Raw genomic sequence first — 14,167 nt, forward strand, 5'->3', positions numbered from 1 at the left:
AGAGGTCCTGTAAGGCTATGATTACACCTGTTTTGCGACACTGAGCAGCTAAGTAACATGCCAGAGTTCAGAACCTGAACCCAGACTGTGGGACTGCACAGTTCATTCTCCCCCACTGGTGAGCAGGTCCACAGGGAACAGCTTATGAAGGTGGTGGGGGAGGGGTGGATTTTAAAACATCAGGAAAGAGGCAGAGGTGGATCGTTCACTCCCTGCAGGTGGTTCCTTCTGCCAAGAGTGACCTTACCTATCCTTACCTACCCTCCTGTCCCAGCTCAAACGCATCTTCTCCTGGAAGCCTACAGAGGGGTCTGCCCCGTTCCTGCCTCATCTTCCCCGCTGAACTTGGAACTCCTCGAGGGCAGGGTTGGGTCCTACTCAAGGGTCATCCACAGAGCTGGCTCAGCAAACGTACACTGGTCATCTGAGCCTGCGCCCGCCCTTCCGCCCAGGCCAGTGCGCCTCCACCCCTTGGGTTTTTCCTCTGTGAACTCTGCTTCCTTTTCTTCCTTTTATCCCTCCTCCTTCTTCTCCTTCTTTTCCACGTGTCTTCTCCTCTCATCCTCTCGTCTCTCCATCCCCACCTCCCACTCCTTCCCACGCCCCATCTCCCCCCCCCCCACCACCCCTCGCCTCCCCCAACCCTGGTCCGAGCCGGTGCAATTCCTCAGGCGGCCTACAGAGGGCGATGTGCGCCACCACTGGGCCGCGCCCCTCTGGCGCGCGCTTCCTGTGAGGTCAGGTGGGAGGAAACCGCCTGGAGCCGCCGGGAGTGGACGCCGCCGAGGCCGGGAGTCGCGCCTGCAGGTGAGTCGCCGCGCCGGGGAGGCAGCGCATCCCTCGCTGCAGCCCAGACCGGGACTTGGAGCCGGTGTCGGACTCCAGAGGCTGGGGCTGGCGGCCTGGGCAGCGTCCCTCCCGCCCCCGGCCTGGGATGTCAGGTGCGCCGCGGGCCGGGCCCGCGTGTGGCCCACCCGGCGGGCCGCGCGATGACAAAGCACAAAGGGACTGCGTGCGACCACCATCTGCTCGGCTTGCGCCAGGGTCAGCGGGCTTCAGGAGGAGGACGCGCCTGGCCCGGGCTCCAGGCTACGGGCGAGACGACAGGGGCTCCTGACCTTTTTTGGCATATATGTCACCAGTGCTATCTAGAACGTAGATGGACACTGAGACTTATCTCCTGAGAACGAATGGCCTTTACCCAGACTCAAAGGGAGGCGTGGAGGGGCCCGCAGTCCAGGGGTCCGCGGAGTGGAGCCTTTTGAGAGTCACCGCAGCAACCCCCCTCCCATATTTTGGGAAGGCTGGGCCCTGCGCCCATTAGCCAAGGTTGGACTGGTGTTCCCTGCGAAGTGAGGGACAGGTGCGGGGCGTGCCCTCTGCAGCAAAGGTATGCTTTTCTGAGCCAGCCCAGAGGTGCATGGTGGCTTGTGTGGTCTGCCACTACCAGGCAGTGGCTGTAAAGTAACCCCGAAGTGACCCCCATCTCCCTGGGTGTTCCGGGGGAAGGCCCAGGTGGTGACATTGACTCCCTGGGGGAGCAACACACTCGACCCATTTTTTAGTGGAAGGGAAATGGAGCCCCACGGGGATCCTGGTGCCCTGGACTCCCAGTTTAGTACCCAGAGAGGCCCCTAGAACCAGAGCTTCTGGCCTCCTGTTCTTTCTCTGCTGCCCATAGGTGTGATCCCGGGCAGGCTAGGTGAAAGTCTCCCTGTGCCTCTGCCTGTGACACAGTGGTCGGGCTAGTACCCTCCTCGGGGGAGTGTTGTGAAGCTTGAGTGAGGTGAGCCTTGCAGGATGAGCTTTCCACAGTGCGTGGGCCACAGCAGGGGCTCAGTCCCAGTTGTGCTGTTGGCAGTGTAGTGATTGGCAATAAAACTTCCTTTGCCAAGGATCCTTTTGATAGTTTTCCTGGTGGACTCCATGTCTGAAATCTTTTTGCCTGGCAAACACCTTGCCTTTATTTCTCCCCTTTTTGTGAATCAGACACAGCATCTGCTCAGCGTGGGTCACCGCTGTGAGCATGACTGACCGCAAGCCTCCCTCAATTTCTGGTAAATTTTTTCCTTCAGGCTTTTTGAGGTCAGGGGAAGAATCCTCCACGGATCTTCATGAGTCTGGTCCCAGATCACTAACAGTTAAAGGTTTTGTGGTGGGGAGAACTTCTGCACCACTTGGCTTCCATTAGCGTACCCACCCTGACCACACAATGCAGGTGCAGCCCATCAGGGACCCACAGCGCCTGGGAGGATGGTACGGATCTTGGCCAATGGGGAAATCGTGCAGGATGACGACCCCCGAGTGAGGACCACTACCCAGCCACCAAGAGGTAGCACTCCTCGACAGGTAGGTACTCATTTCCTGTGGAGTGGGACAGATGACCTCCTGTGTAGTGGCTACTCCTAGCTTCCAGAAGTCTCTCTTGCTGGTCACTAACCTTTTCTAGCCTGAAACCCTTTTTGCAGAGCACTGGGTAAGACTTGGGGAAGATGCAGTGGCTTATTGTCTACCTCCCTAGATCTCCTTTCTCCAGGCAGCCTCCCCAGACTTCACACCCAAGAGCTCTCTCTCCTTTAACTTGGTTAGCAAATCTCACTGGAGCTGGCGTCTTTCTTTTAAGAGTGAGTTGCATGACACAGAAGCTGGAGAGGAAGTAGAGGAGATGAGCCCTGGGCACAGAATAATTATTTTAAAGGAGTGGCTGGGCGCGGTGGCTCACACCTGTAATCCTAGCAGTTTGGGAGGCTGAGATGGGTGGATCACGAGGTCAGGAATTCGAGACCAGCCTGACCAACATGGTGAAACCCCGTCTCTACTGAAAATACAAAATTAGCCAGGTGTGGTGATGCATGCATGTAATCCCAGCTACTCAGGAGGCTGAGGCAGGAGAATTGCTTGAACCCGGGAGGCAGAGGTTGTGGTGAGTCGAGATTGTGCCTTTGCACTCCAGCCTGGGTGACAGAGCGAGACTCCATCTCAAAAAAAAGAAAGGAGTGATGATAAATATTAAAAATGCCGGCCCTAGAGCCATGCCCTGTAGTCCAACGTGCCTCAACCACTTCCTCTCTCCTTTGTCCTGGGCCTGATGTAAAGAATATAGACTGGCATGTTCTGTACTCTGAAAGCTTCTGACTTGGTTGTTGGGATTCTTATGAGTGGCATGGGGGATTGCTGAGAAAGGAGGGTGTGACCCTGGGTGGCTGTAGGAGGGGAAGGACGCAGCCTAGAGAGGTTGCCTCCTGGCTGGTGCCTCAACCCAAGGATTCATTCATCTCTCTCTGTCTTCATGTTCTAGAGCTTCCTCAACAGGGGCCATGGTGCTCCCCCAGGGGGTCCTGGCCCCCGCCAGCAGCAGGCAGGTGCCAGGCTGGGTGCTGCTCAGTCCCCCTTCAATGACCTCAACCGGCAGCTGGTGAACATGGGCTTTCCGCAGTGGCATCTCGGCAACCATGCTGTGGAGCCGGTGACCTCCATCCTGCTCCTCTTCCTGCTCATGATGCTTGGTGTTCGTGGCCTCCTCCTGGTGGGCCTTGTATACCTGGTGTCCCACCTGAGTCAGCGGTGACCTGTGGGGGCTGACGTGGGTGGGCCTGTTGAGAGGGACTTGCTGGGCCTTGGTGTGAGAACACGCATATTTGGAGGGGATCTGGTGGTGCCTTGAAAGTGTGATCAGAGAGGGGACCACAGGTGTGTGTTTCCCCCTTGTGTTAAGCATGAGGCAGAGGGAGACGTTAGTCCAGCATTTCCAAAGTGTGGGTAGATCCCTTGGCTCCCCTGAGATATTTTGAGGTGGTATGGGGCCTGCATTAAGTAGCACAAAATCAGAGCAAGAACGTGATGCCCTTCCCAGTTGTCTCAATCCCTTTATGCCGAGAAGGTCTCAGCTGGATGCCAACATGTTCCAATGCCTGTGGAAGACTTGCCGATGTCTCCTCTGCCTAGGGAGCAGGACTTAGGCTTAGGGCAGGTGGGAAAAATTTCAGACTTTTATAGCACTGTTTTTGTTTTAATGGTATATTTTTATTGGCTACCTATTGTTTAGGACAGGTGGTACTGGCATTCTATTTATTGTGACATTTTCAATAAATAGATTTAAGTAAAAATGAGTCCATATAAAGAAATGTATAAATAATCATACACCTGCACGCAGATCCGGAAAACATGGTAAAGAGGGGTTGGGTTTGGGGAACAGGCAGCAGCGAGCATTTGACCTCAGAGGGTGGTTTCTAAGATTTTCTCAGTAGGATCGCAGAACTAGGAGAAGGTCTAGATGAGATCTGGCTTGGACCCCTTGCCTGATGTGTGTATAACTTCCAGCGTCACTCTGAGATGCCAGACATCATGGTCAGCTTTGTGGGGAGGGTTCCTCTGGCCAGAATGACTGGTGAGGCTGCAGGGTCGGGAGAGCCGGGGTGCAGGTCTGAGGTCTCCCTTGCTTAAGGAGACCTTCCTGACCAGAGGCTGCTCAGCCTCTTTCACCCTCCAGAGGCTCCCGTCACCCGTGGCTGCAGCGCATTCTCCTTAGAAGACAGTGCATGTGGAATGAGGATGCCCTGCTTCTCTGGAGAGGAGGCCTTGGGTTTTGACATGTGAGCCCTGGATCTGCGTGGAAGCCCTGCCTGGGGAGGCACTGGGTGGCTGAGGCTCTGGGCCACTGAGGGAGGAGAGTTATTTGTAGGTTGGAGGGAGGCTGGTTGAGCCAAGGACTTGTCTGTCCTGGTACCAGGTTTCTCATCCTTTTCTCGGGATCCGCTGAGTTTGGTTGTTTGCAGGGAGGAAGGCATGTTTTGGAGTTGCTAGGTCTGCGGGGGAGGATGGGAGCAAGAAGGAGCTTGAGGCTGCCCCTCCATCTGAGAGCCTGCCATGCTGTCTGGAACAGAAGCTTCTCACCTGGGACCTGGACAAAGGGAGTTGGGGGCTCAGCCCTGCTGGTGTCTCAGCTGGTCCCCATGGCATCTCCTTCTGTCCTGACACTTCGGCCCACCCACTCGCCTGGCTCCAAGCCCCTACAACTCCAGCCTGCCAGCCACAGGGAAGTTCCTGGCCATACCCCACTCTCCTAACTCCCTTCTCCCTCAGCCTCTCTTAGGGGTGGGTTTTCCCTTTCATTTTCCCCTTGCAAAGCTGCAGGACTCTGAAAACATAAATGATGAGTGGAAAACCCCAATATATAAAATACCTTGAGGGGATATGAATCTGAGTCCTCACATTCAGGGCTGAGAACAATACCTTTTTCTAGAACTCAGTTTCCATTCCCAAAGTCCAAGCCCTTTGAGAATTAGGGTCCGTTAGAGAAGGTGGGGGTGAGCAGGGCTTCCCTCTGCCCCTGACTAGAAAAAGCGAGAGGAGAGGGGCCTCCCTGGCTTTAGGCAGGATGGTGGAGGTGGGCAGGGGCCACAGTGGGCAGAGATGGCTTCTCCTGAGGCTTGCTTGGTGCTTAGCCGGCCTAAGGGGCAGGGCTGGGGGCTGGAAGTCAGTTGGTGGGGACCAAGAGGAGGTGAAGTCTTGCCCTGTTTGTTGACTGAGCTCCAGGCCCCATAGAGCTGCTCTGGTTGGATTGGCCTCTTGGCCCTTCTCTGAGCCACCTGTCTTCTCCGCCTCACTTCCTAAGCCCAGTGTCTGAAAGGTACGCAGACAGAGGCAGCTTAGTGTGGGGAGGCGCCCCCTGGGGTCTTGCAGCTTGCAGCTTGCAGCTGGGAGTGGCCTGGGGCCGCGTACTTCCATACTTCCGGCCTGCCTGAAAGCCCTCAACAGGTCTCTCCCCTGCACCGACTGACTGAGGCCTCACAGTGGGTGGCTGTGCCCTGCACAGGCAGAGGCTAGGTCCTCTGGGAGGCCAGATCAGAGCTGAGGGGCCTGAGTGAGCCTCTGCCTCGGTCTACTCAGCATCCTAATCAGAAGTTCACTGAGGGGGTGGGCTCTTCCTTCTTTGCCCCACTGCCAGCTCTGCCCGCTGTGTGACAGGACCCCCAGACTGAGCTGCCTGACTTGTTCCAATCCTGCCCAAGAGGGCAGATTTCCAGGGAGGTTTCTGCTGATCCTCGAAGCCCTGTGTCTCCGTGGCAGGCTGGATTTCCAGCCCTGCTGCCTGGGGAGAGCTGCGCCTACTCCCACCCATGTGAGCCAGCAGCTCAGATCCACTAGGCCTCCAGCGCCTCTGTGGGGCTGAAGAGCGGAGTGTCCCACCGTGGGGAGTTGCTTTGACTCCTTGGCTGGGGCCACCCGGTGAGTAGAGCTGCTGGGGTCCGACTTGTCTGTTCTGCTCAATCTCGGGACCAGCCAGCCTCCTGGTCCCCTCCACACATTCCAAGCCCTTGGCTTCCTAAGCTCCCTCTCCACCCTCCAGCTAGTCCTGGAAGTGGGGACCATCATCTCCCTGAAGGAGACACCAAGCCTGAGATCAGGTGAAACAGTGGCTCTGGTTTTGCCAGATCCCCCGAGCAACCGTCTCCCAGCTCCTGCCTCCCTCTGACTGGGGCCAGAATGGGGCCTTTTAGCATAGGTGGGGGCCGGGGATGTCGGGCTCCCTCTCTGGGGCCTTTCTAGCTCTATGGGTCTGAGGGGAAGCCCTGAGGCAGTGGCCAGGGCCTCTGTCCACTTGGATGCCTGAACTTGAGGACAGGAGGAAAGCTGCCCCTGCGCTCTGTGGCTCACCTGGTGGCATAGGAGGCCTGTTTGCAGGCCTGGCTCTGCTCTTTGTGGACAGTTCACATAGCATCTTGAGCCTTGGTTTCCTCATCCCTGTGAAGAGATGATGATCTGGGCCCTGCCCACCTCTCAGAGCCTTTCAGGGGATCACCCAAAGCATGGCAGGTGAGAGGTGGGCAGAGGGCCATGGAGAGGGGGACTGCGCCCACCCCCGAGCTGCCTCCACAGGTGCTGCACCATGGCCCACAGCTTCTGTACTGGCAACTTTGGCTCCAGAGTGGCCGCCTTGTCCCAGGTACCTGGGAGCCCTGACCGGGGCAGCGCTGGGCTTCTAAGAGCAGGGTTGCCCCTCCTGCAGCTGTTAGAGAAGAAACACAGCCACTTCGCTGTGCTCCTGGAAGCTGAGGGGCTTGTTGCTGGTGTCGAGTGTCAGGACTGGATGATGTTTGTTGAGAGTGTATGGAGTGCCTGGCCCTGTGCTAAGCATTTATGTCATTTAATTGTCACTAGCACCTTATGACATAAGTACTGTCACTGTCATCTTTATTTCATGGCAGAGGACATGGCAGAGGGTTTATAACTTGCTGTAGGACCCAAAGCGAGCTGGGTGGAGCTAGGATTCAAACAGAGGCCCACAGCCCATGCTCTTGACCACTCCTCTGTTTTACCTCTGGCTATACCTGCATCAGCATCGTCTGGAAACCTGCTGCAGATGCAGATGCCCAGCTGCACTATCTGCTGAGACCTGCCTGCAGCCCCATGGGATCAGCTGTGTGGGGGCAGAGGGCACAGAGGTGGGTGCGAGGGTACTGGCTGCAACTGCCCAGCTGGGTGGCCTCAGTGGCTTCCCAGCCCTGGGCTGCAGTCATGAAGATTTAGCTCTCTTCCCTGCATTCCCAAATGCATATTTTCATTGCAAAGTGACAAATCCAGTTATCTCTCAAAAGGTTGAGTGGGGGCAGGGGAGGGAGGCAGCAGAGCTCTGCTGCCAAAACTAGATAGAGAATCTGCAGCCTGTCTAGCCAGTAGGGCAAGCAAGCCTACACCACCTGGTGCTGCCATCCAATGCACGAAAGAGCAGCAAGAGAAAGTTCAAGAAGCAGGTAGAGTGAGAGCTTCAAAGAATTACAAAGGGGGTGTGTGTGGAGGGGTGTGTGTGTGCCTCTGAACCTCTGCTTTGAGGCTGGGGGCAGAGCTGAAACCAGGTGGCTTTAGGGACTCAGAACTTGGAAGGAGAAGGTTGGAGCTGCTTGAGATGAAGCCGGAGGGCCACTGCCTCAAGTGCCCAGGCAGGTGGGGCACAGGGCTGGTCTGCCCTGGCCCTGCGGCCAGCTTCAGTCCCTCTGGTGGGCAGGGGCCCTGCTGGGGGCTGAATGCCTGCTTCCCATTCCCAGCTTCAGCTCTGTTAACCAGAGACCTTGGCATGGCCCAGCATCTCCCTAAACCTCTGTGTCCTTATCCTGCACCTCCCAGGGTGAGAGGATCAAGTACATTAATTCATGGGAAGCACTTAGCCGTTTCTGGCACAGGTTAGTACTCAATGTTACTGTATTCACAGAGCAATGGTATTAGGACTCACTTAACATTTTTTTTTGAACGGCAGCTCACATCTTAAATTAATGTTTTAAAAGGAAGCTTCATGTTACTATTGTAAATAGAAAGCCAGCACTACTTGCCGTTCACAGTAGGTATTTGTACACATTAATCCAGGACAGAAAAACGAATGATATTCCATTTTAGCTAGTCACTGCTGTTGTCCAAGCCCTTAGCCTGATGCCTGCTTTCTTTGTTAAAAAAAAAAAAGTCAGTTTATGAAGACTGGGAGTGGTACTGAAGCCTCACTGGCCCCTCACTGAGACATTTTCCTCGATGGATTCAGAGGACGGAAGAGAAACGAAAGAAGAATGACTTCCTCACCGTATGATTCAGTGCTGTGTTTGTAAATTGTTTATAATCATCGTGTGCATCACCCCAAATCATTTCACACCCTGGCAGGTAACAGTACCCCACAACTGTAGGAAACATGGTATGATCTTAAGCAAGCTATTTTAAAAGTCTCACTCTTTGTAAAGTAATGCATTTGTGTGGTTCAAAGATGATTATAATATACAAATGTATATAGAGAAAAGCCTTTCTCCCTCCTCTGTCCCCATCCATCCACCCTTCCTCCACTCCACTGTAACTACTGTTCTTAGTGTCTTCTAAACACTTCCAGAATTTAATTATGCAAATATGAGCAAACATGAATATACTATTTTTTCTTTTTTTAAAAAATACAAATAATAGAAAATTTGACACGGTTTTCTCTGCCGTTTAAATTTTTCACTCAGCAATAATATATCCTGGCATGTTTCGTATGAGTACATGAAGAGCGTTTTCATCCTGCAGTATTTTGGTGTTTGAGTTGTCGACCCTCTCTTGGGCTCACCTGTACCACAGGGGATTGACTCAGTTGACCCTCAGGGCCTTGCAGCTCTGACCCTGAACCAACCCACGGGGTTTTTCTCTGAAATGTGGGGATCTTGACAGAACTGTCTCCCCTTTTCCAGGGCCTGAGGGGAGCTGTCACAACCTGATAGGGTTTCTCAGTCTCCTTTGCAGTTGGATAGGGTGCAATTTCTGCCCTCAGCTGGCTCCCTGCAGTGGCCTCACCTGAACACTGCCTCCTGGCTCACACTGCACCCTGAGATGAGCTGAGAGGGCCTCTCCACAACCTCTGACAGGCAGGGAGTGACCCCCTCCTGGCCTCCTTCATTCTGGAAAAACAAACAGGCTGGGCTAGACTTCCACGAAGGCCGCTTTCAGCTGAGACTGACCCCTACCATGGAGGGCCTTGCCCTTAGTAGACGCTTGATGGACTTTGCTGCTGCCTGGCTTGGCATTGCCAACGTCGCTGTCCCCATTTCCTCTAATACCCCATTTTCTTTCTTTTTTAAAATTTAATTTTTCAGTTCAGGGGTACGTGTGTAGGTTTATTGTATAGGTAAACTTGTGTGATGGGGGTTTGTTGTACCAATTAGTTCATCACCCAGGTATTCAGCCTAGTACCCATTCATTATTTTTCCTGATCTTCTCCCTCCTCTCACACTCCACCCTCTGAAAGGCCCCAGTGTGTGTTGTTCCCTTTTATGTGTCCATGTAACAACCCATTTTCATGAACATCTGGATTAAGGAGGTTAAGAAAAGCCTTGAAGAGCGACCAAGACCGCAGCTTTCCTTAGCTCTGAACTGGCTGATGAACTACCGCCTTGGTGTACAGACCCGAAAGGCTGTGGAAGTTGTCTCGTGGCGCCATCTGGTGGAATTTCTGGACAGGAGCAGGCACTCCCTCCTGCAAGTAACACTACAAATGGATTCATCTGCCCTGCTGCTCCCGGTGAGTGCTCACCTCAGTCAGCCTGGGCTTGGGATTACCTTGTATTTTGAAAAGCTTTCTGGTGGAGAGCATGCACAATTCCATTATAATTTCTCATTCACTGTGGTTTCATCCTGAGCTGAGCCTAGTGCCAGGAACATTCATAAGTTTTGTTTCATTTCATCCTCTCCCAAGCAAAGAAAAATAGATGTCCTTCCTTTTGCCCAGAGTAATTTGTATGTGGCCACACAGTTGGCAGGCAGCAGATCTGGAGCCTGCCTCGCCAGGCTCCAGCAAACTGAATCTGGGAGCCCTAGGGAGGGCGGAAGGTGGCTGTGGAACCCCAGGGAGAGGGTTTGTCACTGGGGTCTAGTCTTGAACCAGACCTTCCAGGATTTGAGTTTCCAGCCCAGGAGACAGAGTGAGAAGTTTTAGCCTTGGTTACTTTGTAGCCCAGGGTTGCTGTGGTCATGTTAGTGACCCCAGTGGGAGGGGCTTGCTCACTGTTTAAGGCTGCACTCTCTCTAGGTGGGGGTGGCTACATCTAGCCCGGCCTCACCCAGTGCAGCGCCCACCAACGCCTCACAGTTGCCTGTCCTTACTCAGGGCCTCATGCCAGGTGGTTCCTCTCGATGAACGTGATATTTGTGGCATGGGGCCCATTGCCTAGCTCTTGTCTTTTTCATTGGAGGTAAGAAGCAGGCGAATCAGACAGGCTCCCCACTTGGTAGCTGTGTGCCTTTGGGCAAGTTCCTTACTGTGCCTCATCTGTGAAATGGGGATGATGTGTCATCTAGGGTGGTGTTGAGCTCCAAATGGAAGATGCATATGCAGTTCCTGGCGGGTAGCAGCATGTCATGGATGAGGTTTTGTATCAGATCACCTCCTACAGGGCCCATTAGTGAAAATTGTCTGCCCTCAGTCAAGAAAACGTAAAATGCAATTTGCTTTTGAAATTCTGGGAGGAAAAAAAATGGAAAAATTTCCCAATATATCTGCTTACCAGTATCATGCAGTTAAGACATCTGCCTCTGAGGCATGGGCGTGCTCATCGGTCTATGAGAGGGTATGTTTGTTTTTTCTTTTTTGCAGCTTTGAGCCCAACAAATCCTGAGAAATCACTTTCTTCTTATGAAGTGGCTAAAATCTGGACGCTGTCAGCAAGAGAACATATAAGCCAACCACAAGCACCTGTGACAGGGTGTTCCTCTTCCTCTGATAGTGGTTCTCAACCCAGCCACACCACCAGTTCATCTGGGCAGCTTTAAAACATGCAGCCTGGGTTCCAGATCCAGAGCCATGAGCCAGCCTTCTTCCAGGTGGGAGCCGCCCTGTCCCCGGGAGCAGGGCTTGTGGCTCCTTCCCTCTCACACACCAGACTGAGTTTCCAAGGGCAGGGATCATGCTCAGTTCTTTTTTGTATTCCCAGTCCCAGACAGAGGCCCTGGCCCTTTGTCAAAACTTGGGGACTGCTCTGCAAACTGCATGAGAAGGCATGAGTCACCAGCCCAACTAAAGAGAGGAGGGGACCCCAAAAGCAGAGCCCATTCTTCCTGCCTTGACTGGGTTGGATCCTGGCGACTTCTCTGTCACCTGTGCACGCAGGAACGTTATTCTCAAGTTGTAAATGCAGGCAGCTCTACCCCGCAGCATGTGTGGGATAAAGAAGGAGGGAAGAAAGAAAGGAGGGAGGAGGCGGGGAGGGAGGGAGGAATGAAAGAACCTAGGTCAATAGTATAAATGTAGCCCTAAGCCGGGGGTCCCAAGGCTCCCCGTGACATCTGCCTGTATCCTAGCATCTCTTTTAAATGACGAAGCAGCCTTCCTTGAAGACCCGCCAGCTGGGAACTGCTGCCCACTCCAGAAGCCTGGGGAGGGCTTCTCTCTCCCTCCTCTGCTCCACTTGCTTCTCCTTCGAGTCAGGTGACAGGCCAGGCCCAGCCCAGGGTGCAAAGGGTGCAGTGACCCTGGGACACAGGTATGTCATAGGAGTGACTCATTGTGGCCTCACAGCTCAGGAAGGGGATGCATGTGCTGTCTCCTTGCCTCTGCCTTATTCCAGGGGAGTTAGACTCTTGCATTTTGCTCCCAAGCCCTTGAGAAACCAGGGCCGGATCTACTTGGGCTCTAACTACCAGTGCCCTGGTTATGCTGGAGTTAGAAACTCAAATGCCCTCAGGGACCAGATAGGTGCCAGAGAACCGTGTGAAGCAGCTGGGTCCCAGGCACCAGGGAGGGGTGTGGTCTGTGGAGGACTGGACGGGGCAGACCCTCCTAAAGGCTTCGTGGAGCTGCACAACACCTTGCGGGGTAAGGCCGCTGCCACTGCAGCTGGGATATTGGCGCTCCTCCTGGTTCAGAGCAGGCCCCGGGGTCTATGTACTGGCTCCTCCTCCCCCAGGAGCTGCGTGGCCTCAGGGAATTTAGCCCCTCCCCTAAGCCTCAGTTTTCTCTATGAATGGGGGAAATAATGCCCCCTCTTGGGGTTGACCTGCAGGAAAAGGGGAAGTTTTATATTCCTTACGTATTCCATACTGACATGTTCTTGATATAGCACCTCTATTTGTTTTCTGTGCTGTGTCACAAATCACCAAAAATTTAGCAGCTTAAAACAACACCTGTTTAATATCTCACAGTTCCTGGGCATGGCTTAGCAAGTCCTCTGCAGAGCTGCCAACAGTGTCAGTCAGAGCTGGATTCTCATCTGGAGGCTTAACTGGGGAGGGTCCAGGCCCCCTAGATTACTTATTGAAAGAATAAGCTGTGCTTTCTTGCGGGTATAGGACTCACTGCAACTTGTTTCTTCACAGCCAGCAATGGAGAGAGACTCCAGAGCTAGCTCTAGGCATCCCCTCCCCTTTGCCACATTCTGTTGGTTGGAAGCCAGTCACAGTCCCACTCACCAGGGGAGAGGATCACAGTAACGCATGAACACCAGAGGCTGGGATCATGGGGTCACGTTAAGTCCATCCACCATAGCTCCTGATAGCTTGATGGCCACGATTACAATTGATTGGGTGCCTACCATGTACCAGGCAGGGTGTAGAGGATTTCACACTTATTATCCTGTCTATTTAAGTTGTTGTATTGATAACTTAGACTCAGAGAGGCCAGGCAACTTACCTGAACTCACTCAGCTATTAAGTGGCGGGATTTAAACCCGGGTCCCTCTGCTCCCCGTGTCTTGGGTCTTCCTTGGACATTACACTCAAGGCCATGGTCAGCATCAAGCTGTCCCTGAGGAGTCCTCCAACACCTTAAGGTACTTGTTTCAGAAGTCACTTATCTCCCTGGGTTCAAGTCCTTTAACTTGTTCAGTCAGGCCCTGTCCTTGGCTGCTGAGTCTCTGTCTCACCTTCCTTCGGCTCTGTCCTCAGATGTCTCTAGAAATGGTTCAAGCTTCTTGTCCCTTGATTTGTCTGTCCAATGATTCTTCTGTCTCCTCTCAACTCCTTCCTGCTTAATCAGCTAATTCCACAAATAGCCACTGAGACTCCCTTCTATAGGAAGGCCCTGTGCTGGGTGCTGCCCTCCATCTTCCCCCAGGGTTCTTACAGTCTAATAAAGAGGCGGTGTGTGCAACACTAACTGCAGTTCAGCAGTTCAACGAAAACAACACCATCTTTAGACAATATAAAAGTCATTTTCTCTCTGTAAGTTAGGAATAGAGAATACAGAGGGGGCTTAGGTACCTTCACAAGGTTATCAGGAATGCAGGCCCCTTATCCAGCAGCTGTGCCTCATCGTTCAAGATGGCTGCAAAGCTCCAGGCATCGTGCTGTCATTCCCATCAGCAGGAAGAAGGAAGAGGCAAAGACAAATCATCCCTTACCACCCAGACGAGGTCAGCTTCCTATTCATCTGCTCTCTTGGCACCTTTGCTTCCCCATCACAATGCAGAGAAACTCATTCTTTGTGTCCTTGTTTGATGTTTATTCACCACTCTCCCTTGCCTCCCACCAGGTTAGAAGCTCCAAGAAATCTGGCATCGTGTCTGTCTTCTTTGTTGTTCTAGTCCTGCGGTCTACCGCAGTGCTTGGCATGTAGTAGGTGCTCAATAAGTAGTTATTGATGGAAGAAACACTCAAGATTTCACTTTAAACATGCTCTTAATACTGGGGTGAGTCAGAGTTGGCCTGGCCCAAATCTGGAATCTTCTGA

General features: G+C 53.3%; 1 protein-coding gene across 3 annotated transcripts; it reads left to right on the forward strand.

The window, feature by feature from the left end:
- Positions 1–746: 746 nt before the first annotated feature.
- Positions 747–4,109, forward strand: LOC105501314 (chromosome unknown open reading frame, human C10orf35). 3 transcript variants are annotated; one of them, XM_011927209.1, is made up of 4 exons: positions 747–807; positions 1,990–2,057; positions 2,219–2,349; positions 3,299–4,109. In XM_011927209.1, the coding sequence occupies exons 2-4, from the start codon at positions 2,027–2,029 to the stop codon at positions 3,566–3,568; spliced, it is 432 nt and encodes a 143-aa protein (XP_011782599.1). In that variant the 5' UTR covers positions 747–807; positions 1,990–2,026; the 3' UTR covers positions 3,569–4,109. The 3 variants fall into 3 exon arrangements, with proteins under 3 accessions (XP_011782599.1, XP_011782590.1, XP_011782609.1); XM_011927200.1 differs by having other exon boundaries at positions 803–1,155; XM_011927219.1 differs by lacking the exon at positions 747–807 and adding an exon at positions 815–941 and having other exon boundaries at positions 1,990–2,349.
- Positions 4,110–14,167: the final 10,058 nt, after the last annotated feature.

Source organism: Colobus angolensis, unplaced genomic scaffold (genome assembly GCF_000951035.1).
Source record: "Colobus angolensis palliatus isolate OR3802 unplaced genomic scaffold, Cang.pa_1.0 Scaffold12, whole genome shotgun sequence".
Taxonomy (NCBI): Eukaryota; Metazoa; Chordata; class Mammalia; order Primates; family Cercopithecidae; genus Colobus; species Colobus angolensis.